The sequence below is a fragment of the Equus caballus genome, chromosome 24 (assembly GCF_041296265.1).
Source record: "Equus caballus isolate H_3958 breed thoroughbred chromosome 24, TB-T2T, whole genome shotgun sequence".
NCBI lineage: Eukaryota > Metazoa > Chordata > Mammalia > Perissodactyla > Equidae > Equus > Equus caballus.
This window is the reverse complement of record NC_091707.1, coordinates 28,716,174-28,740,237: the sequence shown is the minus strand read 5'-3', so window position 1 is coordinate 28,740,237 and position 24,064 is coordinate 28,716,174. Positions and strand designations below refer to the sequence as shown.

At 44.0% G+C, this 24,064-nt stretch overlaps 1 protein-coding gene and 1 long non-coding RNA gene across 15 annotated transcripts; one reads left to right on the top strand and one right to left on the bottom strand.

Annotated features, from left to right (window-relative positions):
• Positions 1 to 1,721: 1,721 nt before the first annotated feature.
• On the bottom strand, positions 1,722 to 6,855 carry SRSF5 (serine and arginine rich splicing factor 5). 14 transcript variants are annotated; one of them, XM_070249134.1, is made up of 9 exons: positions 6,412 to 6,699; positions 5,742 to 5,794; positions 5,498 to 5,642; positions 5,095 to 5,165; positions 4,870 to 4,968; positions 4,497 to 4,566; positions 3,193 to 3,266; positions 2,623 to 2,733; positions 1,722 to 2,529 (listed from the first exon to the last, which is right to left on the bottom strand). In XM_070249134.1, exons 3-9 carry the CDS (start codon positions 5,621 to 5,623, stop codon positions 2,262 to 2,264), a joined length of 819 nt encoding a protein of 272 aa, XP_070105235.1. In that variant the 5' UTR covers positions 5,624 to 5,642; positions 5,742 to 5,794; positions 6,412 to 6,699; the 3' UTR covers positions 1,722 to 2,261.
• A 15,046-nt stretch (positions 6,856 to 21,901) lies between these two features.
• On the top strand, positions 21,902 to 23,548 carry LOC138920619 (uncharacterized). The gene is made up of 3 exons (XR_011432081.1): positions 21,902 to 22,156; positions 22,621 to 22,733; positions 22,972 to 23,548. It is a non-coding gene; the product is annotated as an uncharacterized lncRNA (long non-coding RNA).
• Positions 23,549 to 24,064: the final 516 nt, after the last annotated feature.

Below are 24,064 nucleotides of genomic sequence, written 5' to 3'. Positions count from 1 at the left end.
CCACCTCTCATTTTTACATATCATATCCATGTTAACATATCTGTTCAAATTCTTTACTATTTAGCTAGCAGATGTACTAAGTACAGTAAAGTAACATAAGAACAAGCTTATTTAGCTTTTTAAGCAAGGTAGGGCTGGACTCGAGATACATCATCCTCAAACTTCTCCTTACAGAACTAGGTGAAAAGAATCTACAGAAAACAAAAGTTGCTCTACGCCCTGCAAAGGCTGGTCCTAAAACTTTGCTGAGGCCTATACTCCTCATGTGACTGCTCAGGCCCTGGATCTGGGAAGTGAGGCTAACTTGTTGGTTCAAACCTACCCTCAGACATCTCCGCCATTAGCTCAAAGAAAGGGTCTTATTTTAATGCTTTACTGTATAACAAGTATCCGTAACACTAAAATAGTATGCCACTGATATTTACCTCCTCAAAAGGAAAGAGAGATGAAAGGAAAAAAAAGTCAACTGGTAAAATGTCAAAGTGCACACACCATACTACCCTGAGTTATATTTAAAAAGCCCAAGGGAAAAAAACTGCCAAAGCCCAACTTCTTGCTGGCTTGTACAGCCTTCAGAGATACACTATGAAGAACAAACCTTGGTTCCACTATTTTAAGTAAGACCGGTGCCCTCCATGCAAGTGAATTAACAAGTATACCACACAAACTCTCCCTAGCACCAGCCTCATGTTACAAGGATCAGCTTCACCATTTCACGGCCTAAGTTCTAGTCTTGGATACAGGGGAATGTGGCCTTCACATGAATGTAACAAAAACCTTTCAAAGCTATCCCCAAAAGGAGATTCTCACTACCCAATCCCCACTCTATGGGGAAGCCAAAATCAATCTTTCTAGCACTTCTAATTCAGCTTCCTCAAAATCCCTGCAAGGCTGGGGCACATGAATCTATGCTGTTAAGTGTGGTTTTGGGGTTCTGAACAAGACTTCCTGGGTTCTAACACCCAGTCCATTTACCTGCTCTTCTCTTTGGCCTTGAATTTCCTCCTGTAAAACAGTATAGTTTTGGAAATTGAGTGAATATGCAAGCAAGGCACTTAAAAAACCATGTCCAGCTACTATGTGTTATTCACTGTTAACGAACATTTATCTAGCCTAGCACTCAAATGGAGGATTAAGAAAATCCAGTCTCCAAGATTCCTAGAACAGTAAAGCTCACTACCTGTAGATATAAAGCTCTAACGTTTAATCAAGATGGATGGAGAACTTTAGCTAGTTACCACTATTAAATTGTTTTCCTGTTGACATCTTGTCACATCTCTGTCTCAGGACTAAATGGAAAAGCAAGTCAACGTCCTTTAAAGCATTCATGAACACTGACCAGAGAAAAAGCTTCGTGTTGATCTCTGACCAAACTTCTATTACCATCTTTAAGATAGGCATGAAACATCAAAGTTTACAATGTTTCCCAAAGTGTCCTCCTCTGGACTACAAGACGAAGAGCATGGGAGGGTCACACGCAAGGAAAACGGTCATAAACAACTGTTAGCTGTCACTGTTTTTGAACAGTTCACTGACTTCTCTGCCCATCTTCTGACCAGCCTGGAAAAGTCAGAAGTACTATCTAAATTTTTAATTAAAAATAAAAGAAATCTATTATCCAAACAGCTCCAATTCCCTACAAGGGACTTTAAAGGTGATGAATGCAGATGGGGAGGAAGGGAGGAGTAAATAGCATACTTCCTTCAGACACACAGACAAAAGCAGTTTTATAATCTTTTATTATCAATAACAAACAGCTGCTTTAACGTCTTGGCCAGGCAGCTGTTAAAGGGTGGGTGGGAGGACACCCTTAGCCCTGACAAGAAAAACTCAAATTAAGCCTTTATGTACAAGCAAATTTAGAGCTCTTTTAAGTGTCCAAAGCTATTAATTAGTTTAATTGAGGCATTAAACTAATTCTGAATTAACATATTTGAATAACCAGGAACTAAAATGTTCAAATTTTTTCTAGTACAAAAAATTAAATTTGCTTTAGTTATAAAAGAGCTCTGTCAATATACACAAACTATATACTTCAGACATTCACAAAAATGTGAGCAGAAGGCTTATCAAAAGACATTTAATACAATTAGTTTTCAACAACCCCCTGGTGGTCCACATCTACAAAGATATCCAGCCCAACCCAACCCCCCTCCAAACCCCACCCCCACAGAAAAGCACATACTTACCAGAATTTTTAGCAAGTATGGTTTGGGAATTTGTTTTTTTAAAAAAGGCCCCCAGGGCAAGTTATTTACAGTTTAATTGCCACTGTCAACGGATCTGGACCGGGACCGGGACCGAGATCTGGACCTCTGGCGATCCACAGATGCTGGAGACTTAGATCTACTTGAAGAACCACGTTTCTGGCTCTTCTCAGGCACAGGAGACCTACTAACAGAACGGGACTTGCTCCGACTCCGGCTCCTGCTCCTGGACCGGCTGTAAGACTTGCGACTCCGGGAACGAGATCGGCTACGAGACCTAGAGGAACTCCTGGTCCGGGAACGAGACCTGCTTCGTGACCTACTAGAAAGGAAAAAAACAGAAACAAAAAACCTAAGTGGCAAGTCCTACAAATCCATTAAATAAAACTGTGACTTAAACACATTCAAGAGATACCTGTGCCTTTTGCTGCCTTCAATTAATTTGATTTTTCTCCCATTTATTTCCTTTCCAGAAAGTTTCTCAATAGCATTCTTTAAGTCACCATAAGAGGCAAACTCAACCACCCTAAAATGAATAAAAATAATTTGTAAAGTTACATACACCTTATGGTCTCACAAACCATATACAGCAGTCTACATTAAGTATCTTTGCTCTGCTCATTTCGTTATTGCTACATTAACAATCTTATCTCTTGACAGATAACAGAGCACTAAAGGAAGGTTTCTCAACCTCCGAACCGTTGACATTTTAAGCCAGATAATTCTTTACTGTGGGGGGTTTTCTGTACATTGTACCATGTTCAGCAGCATCCCTGGACTCTACTCACAAGATGCCAGTAGCACCCTCAACCAGCTACAAGCACCGAACACGTCTCCAGACACTACCAATTGTCCCCTGACGAGCAAACTTACCCCTGACTGAGAAGCACTGCATTCAACCCTGTCCCAATTTGAAGTAATCAGGAACATTCACGGTAAAAATTTCAGGATTTTAAAAGGCTCTTAGCATCTTCAGCACACTCACCCTTCATTTAATTTAGGCCGATGTGCATCAGCAAAGGTTACTTCCCCAGCTTGTCTCATGAAATCTTTGAGATCCTTAACACAAGACAACCGTGTCAAGCAGAGAAAAGGAAACGTGACAGACAAACAACCACATGGTATAAAAACAAGACTACTGAAAGAGAAGATGTTAGATAAAGTACAAACATGGTAATTACCACACTTGTAGTCTATCAGAATTCAAAAATTATCTATATCAGGGCACGAAATAAGCAAATAGCATATTGCTTTTAAGCAAAATGCTACAAGAAATTCAGATTTTAACATTAAAGTAGTATTAGTCTATACTGAGCTCAATACAAAAGGAAAAAAACAAAAAAAAAGAACAAAACAAAAACAAAACAAAAAGGAACAGTACATATTTTTAAAGCAAAGACTAAAGTAGAAATTTTATATTTAAGAACAGAACATTTACAAGACACCAGTTATTTTGTGCCCCATATGCCATTAAAAAAGTTTACTTTACCTTCATTATTATTTCCCTAGGCTAGTCAAGCAGCAAACCATTAATCGGTCGGAGAAACCTTCATGACATATGCCCGACTGGCTCTTCGCCACCCACTTGAAGGACACTACCCAATCGATGGAAGCCTTTAATCGCACAGCCCTCCCTATTAGCAGACTACTGGCGGATGCAGACATGTTCTACTCTTGTGCAGTTACCAAGGACCACTTTACTGCGATCAGGATTCCAACGACCACCTAATTTCGTATCTTTCAACGATTTTCGACCAGGACCTCTTATTCGGAAGCGTTACAGGAAGACAGCTCTCAACTTAGGAATCAGATCACGTTATCAACGCTCTGGGATCGCTGCAACCTGGCACTTCAAGTAAGTGCACCGATTACGTCTAGACCGGCAAACACAGATCTAGAGGTGGCCAATTGATCACTGTAGGAGCTGACTGGCAAAGTCAACCAGGCCCAACCAAGAGTGACCAAGACAACGATTAGGATAACCCACAGGCACTCCTCGTCATAAGGCCAACGACACAGATAGGCTGGCAAATAAAGGGTTTAATATTTGGTTAAAATTGATTTTAAAAAACAAGAAAATATATCCTCAAAACATTTACATTTGATCACTAATATTAAAATTCAAAACATCCCCCAGTTACGTTTAATTAAAATTTTAAAATTACAATTAAATCCATTAATTTAATTAAACATAAAACTACTTTTAATGAAACATATTAATAAAAATTAGCTACCCATTAATTTTTAAAAAGCCACATTAAAATATCTCAAAACTGTATTTCAACAAACCTGCCAGCTGACTCTTGAAGATAAATTCTCAACTATAAGCCGATTTTCTGTTCTTACAGGTGGAGCATTTCTGAGGAAGAAAATGAGTACTCACAATGGAAGAAATGCAGTAAGGTGCACCTATTGTGTTCAACTGTGGGCAAGTTCAAGCAGTCAGATACGACAAGTCACTCAAATGGCTTCCATCAACAGTTTTTGCATTGTTTTTATACGAATCGTTATACAGACTTAAAACAGTGGACTAACACAGGAATAACATAACACATTATACGATAAAGACCAGAATCACTCACTGCTAATGGTTTTAAACATTATAAATACTCCTTTTGCAGTAATGACTGTTCAAAGCAGCCATCCGCCATCCGTCACATACCGTCTATCATTTCGAGGCCTTCGACTACTAAAACGGTCAGAGTAGCGTCCTCTACCTCTCCCACCTCGAGATCGAGCCCTAGCATGTTCAATAGTAACCCTGCAGGAAGGGAACAAAAACCTCCATTATCCACTTAAGCTATATGAGAGATCTACTTAGAGAAATGCCCCAGCTGAGCCAGTCTGCTCTACTTTATAGTTATAAAACTAAAGAGACGACTCCCACCTTTCACTGCACAGTTCTTTTCCATCAAGTTCATATACAGCGTCATCCGCATCCCTTGGATCCTCAAATTCCTAAATTGAAGCACGAAAAAAAGGTAACATGTAACACGGCTTTAAACTTTAAAAGTGTATTCCACAACACATTAGGAGCACTAAAAACCTGTGAGAGAAGGGGAGTATCTCCTAAAGACAGTGCTGTGGAGATAAACCTGATTGGACAAGCGACCAGGAGTGGTCTCCCTCCAGCCAGCAGTGAAGTTCTTTGATCCCCTAAGGAAACCCACCACCTTAAGGACTCAACACTCTCTAAAGCTCCTCCACCTGGACTCAGTAAGATCAAACACACTGCTTACCAAAATCTTTACCTACTTAACCACAGATGATCGATCAGTCTAAACACTTACCACAAAACCAAAGCCTCTTTTCAGATCAATGTCTCTTATCCGTCCATACCCCTTGAAGAATCTCTCCACGTCCTTCTCCCTGGCCGCTGGGTTTAGCCTCCCGATGAACACCCGACAGCCACTCATGACGTCCGGCTAGGATGTCCTGTTAGGAAATAATCCAATTGAGACAATACCAGTGAATGTCCGAGGAATGCCTGCTCAAGGGGTCAAAAACATAAACAGCATAAAATAAAATGTTTACCCGGTGATGTTACAAACAAGATTGCCAAGAGTGCCTCTTATTAGGCCAGGTCCCTTGCAGACAAAATTAAAACTCGGCTCCCAACACGATCCTTCCCTGGGCCCAGACCGCAGCAACCGCAACGCCCACTGCCGCCTCCGGAACTGCGCAGCCGCACACTCTCCCCGGCTCTTCTGGCCCCCTCCCATCTGCCGCAGTTAGGAAAGGCCGAGAAGTGCGGGCGGAGCCGGCCCCGCCCTCCGCCGGGCCAGCCCAATGGCGACGGGCCGCGCGCGCGCCGCCGCCTCCCGGGAGCGTCACAGCGGGGGGGAAGCCGGAATCTCGCGACGCCGCGGCCGCGCCTGCGCACACGGCGCCGGGCGGACGCCGGGCAGCTACAAAATGGCGGCGGCGGAGCCGGCGGTGGGAGAGCCGCGCGTGCCGAGCTCCCTTTTCCCTCCCCCGTCCCCGCCCCCGCCGTGCCGGAGTCCCTGTGCCCGCCCGCGGGAAGCCCTACCCGCACCCCGAGCAAAGGTCTCGGCCCGCCACTCGGGGGGTTCGGAGTGAAGAGGCAGAGAGGCAGGGAGGGGCATCCAACCCCTCGGTGTGAGAATGACCGTGACCACGACCGCCCTTCCACCTTCGCTTCCCCTCAAACAAGACCCCCAGGGAGACGTGCCCCAGCGCCCACCTCGAGTAAACTGCGCTCATTGGACTCCGTCCTCCGCAAAGAGAGCAGCCCCGGCCACTCGCCATCTGAGCGGCCATGAAGAAGCCTCGATCCGAGAAGCCTTGCCCTCAAAGTGAACCACTCACCTACCGGACAGGAGCTGTGGCAGCTGAGCCCCAGAGAGGTCCGTAGTCTGCGACGGAGCCGGCAGCCTCCCCGCAGACCAGGACCCAGCTCGCCTACGTCTGCCCACAACTGACGCACTTACTGCTCGGGCGTTCCACAAAATGGAGGGCGCGCCCCTGCGTCACTTCCGGCACCGCCCCGGGACCTCCCCGCTGGATCCCGGGACGCCGTTTCCGTGGGCCCCGCCCTGGGACCGCGACCGTCCGGGCGACCCTCCCGCGGGGGGCGGGGCCTGGTGGGGGCGCGGCCGCCAGGTGACCGGCGCCCCGGGGGCAGCCCGTGGAGGACGTTCGCCTCTGCCGGGCCGTGACGTTGGCTTCGTCATATCTCTCCCGTGAACGCGCCCTAGGACAAATGACACCTCTGTTTTATCTACATTTTTTCTTAGATACTTCGAAGCGTGCTGGGTAAAGGAAACTCAGGCTTTGCAAAAGTACCTGGCCATCTCTGGTCCCTTGCTGGCGCTCCTTGATGCTCAAGTGACTTTTAACCCTACCGCGGACGTGTGGTTTAGTGATGGTTAAAAAGACTAAGGAACCTCGGGAGTTTTTAAATGGAAGGTTTCTGCGTGATGAAATATTGAAACGGGAACTGCAGCCAGGAGGCCATCCTCAATTGAGGCCAGAATGCAGATTTCTGCATTTCCACTACTCTAGGACTGCGCTGGCTGGAAAAAGTTTCAGGCTACTTTTAAGTCCAGGGGGTATCTGATTAAGCCTGCTGGTGGGGTTTCTGGAGTGTAACATGGAAGTCTCCGTTCTTCAGGCACTGTGTCTTTTCAAAGTGGGTGTGAAACGTGGTCCTCCCCATCCCTAACTCCACATTTTCCCAGTAAGCTTGGCACGCTTAGAAATTTAGGCATTAAGAGACCGATGGTGCAAAGGTTCCTGTTCTTCATGCTTTCAGGTGAAACCCAAGGCACCCCATTTTTGAGACGTGCCCGGAATCTGAGGTTGCTGCTTGCAACTAGAGTTACACGGAGATAAAGTAGTTCGAGAAAGAGAACTACAGGCTCTTACTGTTCTCTGGCGCCGGAGCAAGTCTGGGTTAGAACTTGGATAGTTTGTATGGCTGAGCTCGTCCATTCATCCTTTTTCATGGTATTTTAAAAAGTGCTTCAGCACGTACACAATAAAATTGTGAAATTAGTTATCTGTGGTGTGTGGAATTAAAGATGGAGTTAAACGAAAATATGTATTAGCTAAATTAAAAGAAAACATCTTTAGCTGCTAGCCTGATCAACATTAGCATTTCATAATGCGCAAGTTGTCCCAGGTACCAGTACTTACTTAATTACATTTGTTTGCTTTCTGCATAATTAAAAAAAATCGGCCTTCCAATTATTTTCTACCTTTTGTGTTGACTATGAAGCGACTGCTTGTGATTTCACTCACTAAATATTTTTCGTGCAATAAGAGAAAGTAATCTGGGAAAGCTTTTCTGGGGGTGAAAAACAAGACTGATGGTGCGGACACCATGGAAAAAGTTGCTGCCTTCGGCCCGCGGTGGTGTGGTTCTCTTCAGGACTAATGGTTTTATAAAGCTTTTTCTCTTGATTTATTGACAGTTAAAAAGTTTCTCATTTTCACAAAGGTAGTTTTTCATTAGCAGTGCCTAGTGACTTAATCTCCTGTGTTTTAAACCACTTGTCTTCTGCAATGTTTGTTTTTTCTGTGACAGCTGCCTGGTAAGTCTCCCTCCCAGATTCTTACCAGTTTCTCCGATAAACACAAAATCTTCCATGAGCAGAATCACTCTCCCTCCTCTGTGATCCTACAGTATTCTGTGTGTACCCGTATGATTCCCGTCACCACTGCCTTGTAATAAAGATATATGTTAGTCATGTTTTTGTTTTCTGGATATGCCTAGCACAGAAAAGACTCAATATTTGTAGACCTGGATTTACAATTAGCATTCTTTTTTAGATTGTACTGTTCCTATATTAATGTTTCAACACAATGGCTTGGCATCCTTTTCCTAAGGCATCCAAGTAAGTAGCAAATCTTAGGTAAGGGAAAAATGCAGAGAAATCACAGATTAAAATAAACACGGAGTTGACTGGCCATCTCTGTTGGGGGCTTTCAGTATAACTGGGATGTTTCATTCATCACATTCCTGATTTCATCTAACTTGGGCATCAGCAGATTACAACCTGTGGGCTTAATCCAGCCTGCCACTTGTTTTTGTACCGCCCGAGGATGGTTTTACATTTATAATGTAGGGTATGAGAAGAATCAAAAGAAGAAGAATATTTCATGACATTATAATGAAATTGTATGAAATTCAAATGTCGGTATCCATCAATCAAGTTTTTTGAACACAGCCACTGCTGCTCATTTACTTATTGTCTACATCTCTTGTCCTGCTCCAAAAGCAGGACTGAATAGTTGCAATAGAGACCAAATGGGCCTCAATACCTAGAATGTTTACTGCCTGGCCCTTTACAGAAATCGTTCCCCGACCCCTGAGCTGATTCCTAAACTTTAAACTGCCCTGTGAATGCTCCACCCAACTCCTGTGTCAGAGAATAAAACCACAAACAAGGAGACAGAATTCGATCTTTATTTTTAAGTAGAGTTTATTTTACTCCAATTACAAAAAGAAATATATACTCTTTATCACAAAAATGTTCAAGGGGAAAAATAATTGAAAGAGAAGAACACAAAATCCATCTCGTGAAATCAACCTCTGATTATATTTTGCTGTATTTCCTTCTTGTGTTTTTTTCTTCCTTAGAGTTTAATACATGTTTTATTTTCCAATTCAAAAGTAATACATCAGCACTTTTAAAAACACAGATATGAGAGTTTAAAAGGCCATCCTTATTCCCAACGCTGAGGGATAACTATTTGGCTTTTTATAATTTCCGTTTAGTGTTTTCCTGTAAGCACAACTGTGTTTTCAAAATATGAGTCATCTTCGTATATAGAATTTGGTATCATGAGGGGTTTTTTATTCATAAAACTTAATCATGGGTATTTTTCCATGTTTCTTGTTTTAATGTATTTATGATCAAAAGTGTATATCCAAATTTGTATCTGTTTTTCCACTTAACATGACACAACTACATGACTGGGGAAAATATTCATTCTGACCAGCAATTCTGTTTTTTCTGAAAGTGTCCTAAATATCACCAGATGCTTTAAAATTTGTACCGAAAATTCCCAACATTAAGAAAAAGTCTTGCTTCCTTGCTTCTAGGAAATAATTCTGAAGATTTGCAAGAGTATCCTTAAGGAATTAATCTTGGAAAAGTATAGTTTTTTAAAATGTTCAGTTTTAGACTCAGATTCAGCCCTGCATACCTATCTGACTTCTTTCTATTCCTACATCTTGGAGTCTTTATTGTTGTTGTTGAATAGTGCACAATAACTAAAATACCTGTGAACCCAGTTCTTTCATTTGAGTGCCTGGATCAGTGTTTGTCAACACCAGCTGCACCGTAAAATCACCTGGGGAGTGTCTGTAACATTCTGCTGCCTGGGTCCCTATGAGCAGAAATTCGGATTTCACTGGTGGGGGGGTGGAGGTGATTCTAATACTTAGGAGGCTTGGAGGAGTGCTGACCTGGATCTAGGAACTTGCTATTTTGTCCTCTATAAAATCTGTCTGTTGCCTGGCTCCATCTTCCCTCCAAGTTCTCATATCTCACTCAGGTTATGGCTGGAGTTCTGAATGGGGCAGTCATGGGGAAGCAGATTTGGCACACAAACCATTTTAACATTAAGATCAACTTAAATTCAGGGTCCTAAGTGTATCCTCCTTACCATCCCTCTTTATATTGACCTCTGCCATTTCCTGAGCTGTGTTAAGGACGTTACACACGTTATCTCAGTCAGTCCTGACGCCAGCCCTTGCATGTAGGTGTTACAACATTTTTTAAATGAGGAAACTGAGGCTTAGAGAATCTAACCATCTGTTCTGCCTAGAAAATCCACGTTCTGATTTTCCGATCAAGGCGCTTTCGCAAAAGCTGCAGCATGAGCTTCATGTGATACCTGTGTGTGCACTAGAGTGGCCCCAGAAATCCCAGAAACAGGAAGCACTTCTGCTGAATTTGCGGAGTCCTGACCATCAAGGCCAGAGGAGTTTGCAGTGCGGTAGAACTTAGAATAGGCAGAGCATCTCTGATGGGGATTGAATGAAGGAAAAACAGGGCAGTATCTTTAGAGAGATGGGGCACAGAAGGTCAGCATAAGGGCTCTTGAGAGTATTTCCTTAGGTGAGGATAGAAAGTAATACTTACTAATTCAGAATTCATTAACAAAACTTAGAAATTATAGGTTCATAGCCTAGTGCTTATTTGATGTCAGGTCGTGCTATGAATTAACACGCAATTTAAATTCTAGCTTTAGCTGCTGTTTCTGTCCCACTTTTACTTCTACACTCAATTATCCTCTCTCAAAGAATCCGTTGGGTGCTATTTCAAATGCAGATTCCCAGTGCCCTTTTCCCAGAGAGCCTGATTCAGAAGTCTGAGGCTCAGGAATCTGAATATTGAACTGGTACCCAATCAGGTGGGTCCCACTATAGTTTGCAACTGCTAACCAGACCTGCACTGTTAGGTTCTCCCCTCCCTTTCTCAATATCTCAGCGGCCATTCTGTGCTTTCACTCGTCTTCTCAAGCAACCATTTTTTCTTCATTGTGAGCAGGTGTATTAGTTATCTATTACTGTGTAACAAATTACCCCCAAATTTAGCAGCTTAAAACAGCAAACATTATCTCATAGTGTCTGCGAGTCAGGAATTCAGGAGCGGCTTGACTGGGTGGATCTGGCTTAGAGTCTCATGAAGCTTGTCTCATGCAGACAAGCTGTTGGCTGGGACTCCCGTCTTCTCTAAAGTCTCAACTAAGCCAATCTCCTTCCAGACTCATTCACGTGACTATTGACGGGCCTCAGTTCCTTGCTGGCTGTCGGCTGGAGACTTCAGTTCCTTTCCGTGTGGGCCTCTCCCTAAGCTGCCTGAATGTCCTCACAAGGGGGTAGCTGGCTTCCCCAAGAGAGAGTGATTGGAGAGAGAGAGAGTGCACCCAAGATGGAAGCTATAGTCTTTTTATAACCTAGTCTCAGACATGACGTACCATAGCATGTTAGTTTCCTAGAGCTGTCATCACCAAGTATCAAAAACTGAGTGGATTAAAACAACAGGAATTTATCGTGTCGCTGTTCTGGAAGCTAGAAGTCCTGAATCAAGGCAGGGCCGCACTCCGTCTGACAGCCCCAGGGGAGGATCCTTCCTTACCTCTTCCTAGTTTCTGCTGTTTGCCAGCAGTCCTCAATGTTCCTGGCTGGTGGTAGATGCATCGCTTCAGTCACATGGCCATCTTCTCCTGTGCATCTTCACGTCATCTTCCTTCCGTGCATGTCTGTCTTTGTTTGAATTCGTGTCCAAATTTCCCCCTTTTTTTTTTTAAGATTTTTATTTTTCCTTTTTCTCCCCAAAGCCCCCGGGTACATAGTTGTGTATTTTTAGTTGTGGGTCCTTCTAGTTGTGGCATGTGGGACACCGCCTCAGCATGGCTTGATGAGCGGCGCCCTGTCCACACCCAGGATCTGAACCGGTGAAACCCTGGGCCACAGAAGCGGAGTGTGCGAACTTAACCACTCAGCCACGGGGCCGGCCCCCAAGTTTCCCTTTTTATAAGGCCACTAATCATAGCGAGTTACAGCCCACCCTAATGACCTCGTTTTAACTTGATTACCTCTTTAAAGACTCTATGTCCAAATAAGGTCACGTCTGAAGTACTGGGGGTTAAGACTTCAACATACCTTCACTGGGGGGGGGGACACAATTTAATCCATAACACGTAGCCTCTGCCATATGCTATTGGTCACACAGCCCAACTCTGGTACAGTGTGGGAGAGAGCTACACAGGTTGTGAGAATCAGGAGGAGGGCAAGACTGCAGGTCTTCTTGGACGCTGACCACCACACTCCTTCCTGCTTCACATAGAAAATAGAAGTTATCAGACGACCATTGCCTCAGTCTCTCTCCCCTCCATCTTCAAATTACCCATCTTCTTCTTGTCTGTCTCAGGGAAAGAGGGAGCTTAATTTCTTTCCATGGCTTTGATTCTTCATGTACCAGATTCCGGACCTCGCTCCATCAGTTATCTTTCTCTTCTTTTTCTGTCTTAAGTCCCACCCTCTCCATTACCTCTTAATCCTTAACTGTCAAACCTGCTTAGTTTCCCTCTTTAAAACTTTTTTTTAAAAAAAAACCTCCTGTTACCTATGTCACTTGTCGAGCTGCCCCGTGCCACCAACACATTTCTTAGTGGAGCAGGCAGTCTTTACATTCCGAGATGCCACTTTCTCAGGCTCTCATTCACCTCCAGCCAGACGTCCACCCCGCCTCTCCACTGAAAGTGCTCTCAACATTCACACCAACCTAATTGCAAAATCCAGTGGCCCTTTTACAGTCTTCATCCTCCTTCATAAAAGCTGCCATTCATCCTTCCCTTACTGTATGCCAGGCACAGCGGGCGGGGCCGTGGGTTTGTTAGTGAATTCGGCCCTTAGACAGCTCTCTAAAGTCCGTTCATATGCTCCCTTTTTATTTTTTTAATCTGTTGAAACCACAGCTCAAAGTCACACAGCTGGAAACGGTGGAAACTTAACTGAACCCAGTGTGTCTTCTCTAACTCTGTAGTTCTAAAGGATTTTCTTTCCAAAGTTAAAAGGGCTGCTCAAACGTGAAATCAAAAATGTTATAGCATTTTTTAAGTCAGGAGAGAAATTTTTGCATCACAGGGAAGTAACTTCAGCGCCGTTTTCGTCTCTGTGTTACAATGTGAGCCAGACTGTGTAAAATGGATTGAGCAGAAGCCGTTACTAGTGAGGATGGAAACATCCAGGCTGCGTTACAGGTGACATCTGCAGGTCGAGTCACCCGGGGGAAGCAGCTGAGCCCGTGAGCTAAGCAGGCAGGAGCCGGAGTCAGATGTGCATTGGAATTTGAGGTCCACTGCTTGCTATGGTATGCTCCAGAGACTGAAATAGGGCCTGGCACATCGTAGGCACACCAACAATTTTTGTTGAGGAGTGAATCTATGACTTTCAGCATGTTGCTGGACCTTTCTAAGCCTCAGTTTCCTCATGGGAGAAATAGATCAATAATAGTACTTAATTCATAGGATTGTTATGAGGATGAAGTAAGGGAATGCATGTGATGTATTTGATCCAGTTACTCACTCATTTCAGTTATATAATAAGTGGTGTGGGCAGCCGTGTCGCTCCATCCAGAAAGGACAGAAGTGAAAGTGGAGGTTAAGCTGCTGTAACAAAGAGAACCAACAAGACAGTGACTAAAGATCATGGAAATTTCTTTCTCACGCTCCAAAATCGTCTGCAGGTAAAATATAAAAGATGGAAACATTCCAAAGTCCAAACCATTCAAAGGATTAATAAAATGAGAGAGAAAGAACTGGACAAGGGCCATGTCTACCCAAGAGCCACCCCCCAATGCTTCCTGTCCTCTACACCTGCTCCGCCCCCTAGCTGTCAGGAACTGGAGACTGACCATCACTGGGCTCTGTCCATCTTTGCTATCAAGAGGGAATTCTCAAAAGTATGAACTCCCTATACCAATTCGTAATAGAGCCACTGTGGTGGCATACACGTCCCCCCAGAGAGATATCCTCCAGCTCAGCCCCAATCCTGGAAAGTATTCTTTTCTGATACAGTAATTATGGTCAAGGCACACAGGACCAATCCAGTGAAGAACATTTGACATCCTATCTGCTTGATAAATCAGAGTACCCACAAGTGGGCCAAGTTTAGTCTGGAAGAAATTCCTTCCTCTTGCATATAGAGTTGTGGAAGGGAATGGGAAGCTCTGCCAGGTGTGTCTTCTTGATCCCTGTACCTGAAATAAACAGTCTCCTGTTTTAAGAGCTTGGATATTGAGTATTTAATTCAAATAGCCATGACTTCAGTTAAGGAGAACTGGAATAAGACATGCTACTGATGCAACTGGACCATCCTACTGAGCTCTATAGAGATCGGGTTGAATTCACAGTGAGATACTGCTAGAAATCCAGACCTTTAGAAACTCAGAGCCTGCTGGAAAGCCAGTGACCAGGAAAGGCCCAGCATCTCCAGTGTTAGCTCATAAGGACTGGTGCATTACTAAAAACACAAAATAACAAGTGTTGGAGAGGATGTAGAGAAAAGGGAACCCTTATGCATTGATGGCGGGAATGGAAATTGGTACAGCCACTGTGGAAAACAGTACAGAGATTCCTCAAAAAATTAAAAATAGAAATACCATATGATCCAGCTATTCCACTTCTAAGTATCATCCAAAGAACATGAAAATACTAATTTAAAAAGATATATACACTCCTATGTTCATTGCAGCATTACTCAAAAGCCAAGACTTGGAAACAACCTAAGTGCCCATCAATGGATGAATGGATAAAGAAGATGTGGTATATACATATAATGGAATACTACTCAGCCATAAAAAAAGATGAAATCTTGCCATTTGCCACAACGTGGATTGACCTTGAAGGTACTATGCTAAGTAAAATAAGTCAGATGGAGGAAGTCAAATGTAGAAGATAAAACAACAACAAACACATAGATACAGAGAATAGATTGGTGGTTACCAGAGGGGGAGGGGTGGAGAGAGGGCAAAAGGGGTAAAAGGGCACATGTGTACCGTGACAGATGGCGATTAGACTTTTGGTGGTGAACATGATGTAGTCTACACAGAAGTCAAAATATAATGATGTACACCTGAAATTTATATAATATTATAAATCAATGTTACCTCAATAAAAAGAACTAGTGCAGATTCTGGGTCTAGATCTGGGACTTCCAGGATATCTTGATTAGCCTGGAAGTTTCTACCACCCTAATTCCTGAGTAAGGCTCATGCGCTCCCAGCCAGGGACCCTTTTCAGAACAGCAGAGCACATGGAATAAATAGTTAAGTGTTGCTCAGAACAGAAGCAAAGAAAGAAGAGGCTGGAGGTAGAGACAGAGGATCATAGTGGGGATCAACCACCGCGTTAATGAGCTTGGACTTTATCCACTGGACACTGAGTAGATGTTGTAAGGTTTTATGCAAGAAGATAACATGATTAGATTTATGTTTTAGGGAGCAGATTGGGAGGGTGATGGTGGCCAAAATCAGTTTGGGCTCTTTATATGGCAAGAAACAGAAGCGCTGGTACAACCATCTTAAGAAAAAGAGTTGATTTATTGGCTAATATAACCGAGACATTTACAGACAGGCCCAGCTGTAGGCTTGGCAGTGTCTCTCGCATCCATCCCTTGGCTCTACTTCCTCTGAGAGTCAGCTTCCTTCCCAAGCTGGCTTGCCTTGTGTTAGCGAGATGCCAGCAGCCACAGCCTCACAACCTCACGCCACCAAGGCCAGAGGAAGAGGGAGCATCCCTTCCAGAGCTTCCACTGAAGCTTCTTAGATCCTTCCGGGAACTCCAGCAAACGCTTCCTAATGTCTCATTGACATTCAGTTGGGTTATCTGCTCATCCCTGAACCTATCAGAGTGGCAGAGTGACAGCGTCTTAGTCCCTTTGGGCTGCTAAAACAGAATACCATAGACTGGGTGGCTTAACCAACAGACATTTATTTTTCACAGTTCTAGAAGCTGGACGTCCAAGATCAGGGTGCCGGCATGGTTAGGTTCTTGGTGAGGACCCTCTTTCTGGTCGTGTCCTCACATGGCCTTCCTTACTACAAGCAGGAAGAGATAGAGATCTCATATCTCCTCTTCTTTTTAAGGATATTAATTCCATCCTGAGGGCCCCATCCTCATGACCTAATCTAATCCTAATTACCTCCCAAAGGCCCTACCTCCAAATACCATCACACTAATGTTTAGGATTTCAACATATAAACCTTGGAGGGACACAAAATTCAATCCATAGAAGAGTATGCTGATATAGGCTTTAGCTGATCAGCACCCATGCTGCAAATGGAAAGCCATGACAGAAATGGGAGCGGTGCAGCCCCACTCAAACTGTAGCTTAACGGTGGGGAGGAGCAGTTCCCCAAAGGAAATCAAGAGATTGTTTTACCAAAAAGAGGGTAAATTGACTATGACCCAAGATGACGCCTAAGGATCCTCACATTTTGGTATTCACACACACCCTCCTATGTGTACCAGGTTTGGTCTATTCGACCAATAGAAAATGCCGGAAGGGAAAACATGGAAAATTCAGTTTAAAAAGACTACAGCTTCCATCTTGAGCTCTCCCTTTCTCCCTCTCCCTCTCTCTCTCTCACACACACACACACTCACACACACATATCACTCACTTGGGGAGAAGTCAGTGGCTGTGTCATGACTCTCAGGCAACCTATGGAGAGGCCTCCAGCTAGTAGCCAGCCAGGAAGGGAGGCCTGCCAACAATCTCATGTGTGAGTGGGGCCGGAGAAGCAGATTCTCCGGCCCCACTCAAGTCTTGAGATGACTGCAGCCCTAGCTGACAGCGTGACCTCAACCTTGGAAGCAACCCTGAGCCAGAACCACCCAGCCAAGCCGCTCCCAGATTCCTAACCCTCAGAAACCATGTGAGATAATATATGTTTGTTGTTTTAAACTGTTAAGTGTAGGAGTAATTTGTCACATAGCAGTAGATAACTAATACAGATGGTGAGGCAAACCAGCAATTATGCATGAAGTCAATCATGGGATTGATGGGGCAATGGTAACGGGAGGGGACAAACTGAAGGAATAGTAAGGAGGCAAATTATAAGAACCTGGCGGTTGATTTGACATGGTGAGTAAGGGAGAGAGAAGAATCAAATTTCACTTCCAGGCTGTAGTATGGGTGCAACAGAGAACACAGGAGGAAGGGGTACTGCCCGTGAGTTCGTTCAGGTTCGCTGAGTTGGAATTACCTGGGACATCCCGGGAGGAGATCCCATCAGGCAGTAGAAACCATCCGTCTGAAGCATGAGAGACAGACGTGAGCCAGAGCAACTTTCGTGATTGAGTTGAAGGGATATATGTGACAGTTGAGACCAGGAAAATAGATGAAGTCCCCCAGGTTTTTGTTGAAGCAAAGACGTGGAGGGAGTATTCTGTGAATTCATTAAGAATGAGTTTGTCTTGGAAGGAGGCTTCCAATGACCAGCGGAGAAAGGGCCACGAGCCCAGAACATCCCAAGCATGGACACTCTGGGGACGAGAGTTCAGGGAGACTATTCACCAAAGGCTTACAATCTGGGCAGGATCAAGGGTTACAAGGATGTGATTAACTTGCCTTAGAATTCAAACAGGACCCTGACACAATCGGCGTGTGTCTACTTTTCACTCGGTGCATTCGCGTATGTCACTGTGGCTCACATGCTCTGGATTGGTCCCTCGAAAACACATTCTTGCTTTATTGCATTTAACACTTGAGTGTAAGTACATGCTCCTCCTGCTTATTAAAAGGCATGTTAAGTGTATTTTTAGTGTTTCGTTCAGTAAGTCATTTGCCAACCTTAACGTGGCCTAGAATCTGGAGCTGTAGTCCCCACAGCTCACAGCTATCTTATCTTTCTCTAAATTTCCGTAACACTTCATGCTTGTACATCTCCTCTGTTGTCACAGGCTGCCTTGGAGTATTATTATTTGTGGGCAGATTATAAATTCTTTGATGTCAGAGACCCTGTTTTATAAATATTTGCATGTCTCTCAGTGAGAAACACAATTCCCCATGCACATTGCAGGCAGCCACACAAACCAGCTTGTACAGGACATCACTTGGGCCGGCTGATGAATGCCCACCCCTTGTTCTTGGAGAGCAGCATGTCCCGTCTTCATGGTAAACTCTCTCAGCAGCTATGCTGCTGCCGCCTCAAGCTATCCCATAGGCATTACTAATTTGCTCATCGTGGATCAGTGAGATCCTCTCTACCGAGAATCTGGAGTTTTGAACTGAGAGACCCGTCACTGAGGCATCTTAATGGCAGCATGCCAGGAGGAAGTTGGCTTCGCAGTCCGTGGCTGGAGTACCCAGAGCTGCCCTGGTGCCGGCACCTCCTGAAACTGGTTCAAACCTCCTGGATCTCATGAGATTCCCCCAGCACGTTCCACTAATTTCCTCTTTTTGCTTAAGCTAGCTCAAGTTGGCTTCTGTAACTTGAGCACAAAATAGCTTCACCCACAATGTTATCCAGTGTAAACAACAAAAGATGGGTTTATAGTTAAGGACTCAGAAGCATCTTATGAAATCCAAGGGCAAGAATGTGCCCAGGCCTGAGAGGGAGTCTGGAAACAGGAAGTGGGAACTGTCAAGAATTCAGAAATATAGTCTCCCTTTAGCCTCTCTATTTTTCATTTTTCTTTTTCTTTTTTAATTTCTTTTCCTCTCTCCCTGGAGTCTGGGTTTCTCTGCCTCCTGATCCATATGGCAGAAGATGGCCACACCATGTTACCTGGTTTTTATATCTCCTCCATGCAAAAGTAGATCCCAGGATGAGAGTGGAACCTCTTAGTCCCAATTCCCAATTCCATGGAGTTGAAAATCTGATGAGCCCAGTTTGGGCAAGGTGTCTATCATGGTCCAATCTGAAGAGATGAGTCACACAGCACACACATAGCTGTCAGAGAGCCTACCTCCTAGACGAGGATGAAGTTTAAGAGGATCATTGTAAACTAGGCTGACATCCTAAAGGCTGAACCAACAAGCAGCTCAACTTCAAAATGGCCCCGTCTGCGCTAGATCCAACTTATAACCACCCCACCACCCTTCCCCCAGAGCAGGCCTAACTGGCTTATCAGTCTTCCTGCACTAGGCTCTGCTTTGGCAATAGTGTGAAACTACCTTGCCTGCCTGAGTCATGCCTATTTTCCTCCCCATGTCTAACGTAGGATGATACCCTAATAATTACCTACTGTACCTCATAACATTCAGGAATAATTGGAGACCTACTGTGTGCCAAGTACTGTGCAAGGGGTTTCATAGACTTATCTACTTGACCTTCTCACTAACCCTGAGATAGTATTGCTAAGCCTGTTTTCTGGAAGAGGAAGTAGGTTCTGAGAGGTCTAGTTCCCAAGTTCATGACTATTCGTGACAATGTGGGATTCAAACCCAAGGCTGTCTAAACTCAAAGCCCATTTGCTCTTTCCATGGCCAAAGTCAACTCCAGTGTGGAAGGGAGGTGTGGACAGAGTGGAGACATGTGCCTTGGAAAGCAGAGGCTGACAGTGAAATTGAGTTCAGGCTGAGGGGCTCAGACACTTGGGTGCCCTGCTCAGTCCCTGAGGCTCTGACACTCACTCCCCACAGCCCTAACTCGGCACACTGTCTCTCTGACCCAACCTCCTCTGGGAAAATGGGCTAAAAAGGAGAAGAGTAACACGATGGTAACAACAGGGCCCGAGATTCTGTCCAGTGATTTATCTTGAGTCTCAGAGCATTTTATGAGCATTTCCTGTCCCAAGAAGGTTTAAAAGATAGGCCCAACTTAGGGCAACTGCCAATAATAATGAAAACTCACGTTTATTGAGTGCTTACTGTTCCTGACACTGTGCTCAGAATTCCATGTACATTGAATCACTTAAAGCTCAAAACAAAATAAGTTTTCACAAGAGAAGACTGAAGTTTAGAGAAAGTACCTTCCAAAGGTCGAAATGATGCGGGGTCGGTGAGCCGAGGAGTCGAAAGACAGATTTCTTAGACTCTTAAGATCTGGCAGTAGTGCTCTTTTATTTAGAGAATAGAGTAGCATGGGGACAGGACCCATGGGCAGTCAGAAGCTGCCGCTTCTGCTGCCCCCGCTGGCATGGGGACAGGACCCATGGGCAGGCAGAGCTGGTGCGTGGGGACAAGACCCACGGGCAGTCAGAGCTCCTGCTGCTGCTGCTGCTGCAAAGTTGGGTGGAGAGTAAGGCTAAATTTAAGGCATAGGTATGTGAGTTATCTCTTTACAAGACAAAGAATATGTAAAAAAGTTAAAATGGTATCAGTGCCCGTATGGTCTGGCCATTTGGCGGTCCCACAACTTTTAGATAAGAATCAAACCGGATTGAGTAAATGGCAGAAGTCACCGCTTGAATTTTATCCTCGGCTAAAGACAAAGGAGGATTTGTGGGGGGGGTGGGGGTCAGTTACATGAGGTTGCCAGACAGTAACCAACTTAAGTTCTTGCCTCTGGCATTGATAAAGAGCTTCTAGAGATAAGACCATCCCCCATTCTTCCTGGCACAGAGAGGGAGGCATCTTCACAGATAGAGGTTTCCCTTAGAAATGTAAATGTTTCCCAACAAAGGGGCAAACAAATTCCACTCCTTGGAGCCTGAATCTCATCTGTAGTTTTAAAACTAACCAGCCTAAAAATCCTCATCATAAGCCATTTTAAAATTAAGCAGCCTAAAAATCCTCATCAATACAACAAGTAAGCATTTGAACTCAAGCCATTTATCTTAAAGAGGTCAAACTTTTACCACCGTGACAAAGAAATAAATACTGGATATGTGCTGAAGAAAAACTTAAGGACATACCCAGAGATGTTTAAGAAATTATGTTGTCACACAAGTGGGAGGACAAGGCCAAGGAGTCATTTTCCCGGGATGGGGAAACCAGCAGCTCTGTGTGAGATGGGTCGTGAGACACACCTGACCAGGTGAGCAGCTTCTACCTCCTTGCCAGTCGGTCAAGGTTACCTTTGCATCAAGTTCTAACCTGCAGCAGCTGCTCCACCCTGCTTACCTGTGTCGACAAAAATAATCCATAACCAATATATAAATGAAAATTTGGGTGAGTTTATTCTGAGCTGAAATCTGAGGACCATGGCCCGAGGCCTTTCTTCCCAAAGGAAGAAAGGGCACCAAGGAAGTGAGGTGTACAAAGTGGTTATATACCCCCATACAGGACGTTTCACATATGATGGTGTCAAATAAAAATGGCAAGTAATAGGATATATTGGAATATATGAGGAAGCCATTTTGGTGTAAACCTTATTCGGCCTGACCTTGTCTTTCCAAAAGGGCCTGACCGAGGCCATTGAGCATGCACTGTATATCTGCTTTAGAGATTCCCTATGGCAAGAGCAAAAGGCCCTTGAGATAAAGGTGCAACTTCCCTCCCCCTCCCAACGTTGGCGTCTCCTTAAGGATTAAGCATCTTTCCTTAGGCTAGAAACTGATTGCTGTGCTCACCTGTGACCGCCCAGCTGGAGACAATAGACTTGCCTCCTGCTATGCCCACGAAGATAGCAGACCCGCTACCTGCTGTGTCTATCAAGTGCTGTGCCAACAGGGCAATCTTGTGACTATTGTGGGAGGGACATTTCAATCATATAGGAAACACCCTCTTTGAGGGTATATAACCACCCTTATACCCCCACTTCTTTGGAGTGCTCTGTTCCTTTGTGGAAAGACTCTCCCGGGTTATAATCCTAAGATTTAAGCTCAGAATAAACTCACCCAAATTTTCATTTATAGATTGGTTATGGATTATTTTCGTCGACAATGGAAATGTCCCTCCCACAATAGTCACAAGATTGCCCTGTCTGCACAGCGCTTGATGGACACAGCAGGGAGTGGGTCTGCCATCTTGGTGGGCGTAGCAGGAGGCAAGTCTATTGTCTCGAGCTGGGTGGCCACAGGTGAGTGCAGCAATCAGTTCCTAGCCTAAGGAAAGATGCTTAATCCTTAAGGAGATGCCAACGTTGGGAGGGGGAGGGAAGTTGCACCTTTATCTCAAGGGCCTTTGCTCTTGCCATAGGGAATCTCTAAAGCAGATATACAATGCATGCTCAATGGCCTCGGTCAGGCCCTTTTGGAAAGACAAGGTCAGGCCGAATTAGGTTTATACCAAATGGCTTCCTCATATTCTCCAATATATCCTATTGCTTGCCATTTTTATTTGTCACCTGTGTGTGAATGGCTGGGGTATGTGGACCCTGGAGGACACACCAAGACTTTCCAAGGGATATCTAGACATGAATTAAATTCCATTTTAAGGGCACCCCCCCTGCCATTCTAGATCCTTGTCTTAGTCTGTTTGGACTGTTAGAACAGGATGCCATAAACTGGTGGCTTATAAACAATAAAAATTTATTTCTCACAGTTCTGGAAACTGGGAAGTCCAAGATCGAGGTGCCAGGAGATTCGGTGTCTGATGAGGACTCCCTTCCTGGTTTGTAGACGACCATCTCTCTGTGTCCTCGCATGGATGAAGGGGTGAGGGAGTTCACTGGAGTCTCCCTTGTAATGGCACTAATCCCATTACCTAATCACCGCCCAAAGGCCCCACCTCCAAATACCATCTCACTGGGGGTCAGGATCTCAACAACATAATTTGGTCCATAACAATCCTCCACTTCTATGTGAACTCTTTCCTAAGTGGATCTGATTGTGAACTCCCCTGTTGGTCTAGTCATTTCCTTTCTAACGGTCCTTCCTGCACCTCCTCCCACAGACAGAGATTCAGGATGACTGAGAAGTTACCTTCCTTTTGCCCAGTGAGAGAAGAATGCCAAAGGGATAATTACAAATAACTGAGTCGGTTTGGAGAAAGCCAATGTGTCTAACGATGAGATAACAAATCGTTTTGTAAATCAAATGGTTTCCAATCCTTTGCTTTTAACTAAATTAGAGGAAGATATAACCAACTTGCTAGCTAATACTTTATTAAGTATAATTTTTGATCATTCATAAAGATTTTTGGCATATAACTCAGAAGGAATTTTACAAATTGAGTGACAGCGCTTTAACAAAACTCTATCCGTCCACATCGACTTGATATAAACAACGTTTGTCAGCACTTAAATATATAAATATCTCTTTCTTGCAATGAATCTTGTTCATCCACAGTTATATGGAAAAAATAGCCATATTCGCCTCATTAACTACTGTATTTATGTATTACTGTATTAATTACTGTATTTATACTGGATGTATTTCCAGTAAAATTACTTTTGAAATGGAATGACCATCAAAACTTGTAATATGTTTATGTGATTTTGATCACAGGCAATTAAAAATTTTTAAATTTCTATTTGTATATCTAATTTGGATGCATAGAAATCTGAAAGGGTGCTCAAAAACATTTTCAAGTATAAAAACGTATTATATAGGGATAAAATTCTGTGGGGGAAGTGGAAGGGAAATGAGCTTAAGAAGAAAAAGAATGATATAGCTTTCAGTCTTATTAGAAGAGCTGATTTCTGGGTACTGTATTAAAATGGATCATAATGGGTATGAAATTGCAATTGGTATGCAGATCCCAATGGATTTATTTAAAAGAGCAATGTCATCATTTTATTTTGAAATGTCAATACTGAAAATGCACTAGAAATTGTACCCTTTACAACTATATAAATAGATGATGAAAATTTTTAGATAAATATGTGGGAAAAGGTGCATTGTTTTTCAAAGTTCTTTTAAAGGGTAAGTGAACAATAACATTGGAACACCACAGGCCTAGGTCACCAAACTTGACACATGAGCGTGGGGAGACGGATTTAAAACAGTGAGTACTGCGGGGGTGCCCTGCACCCCAGGACTGGAGC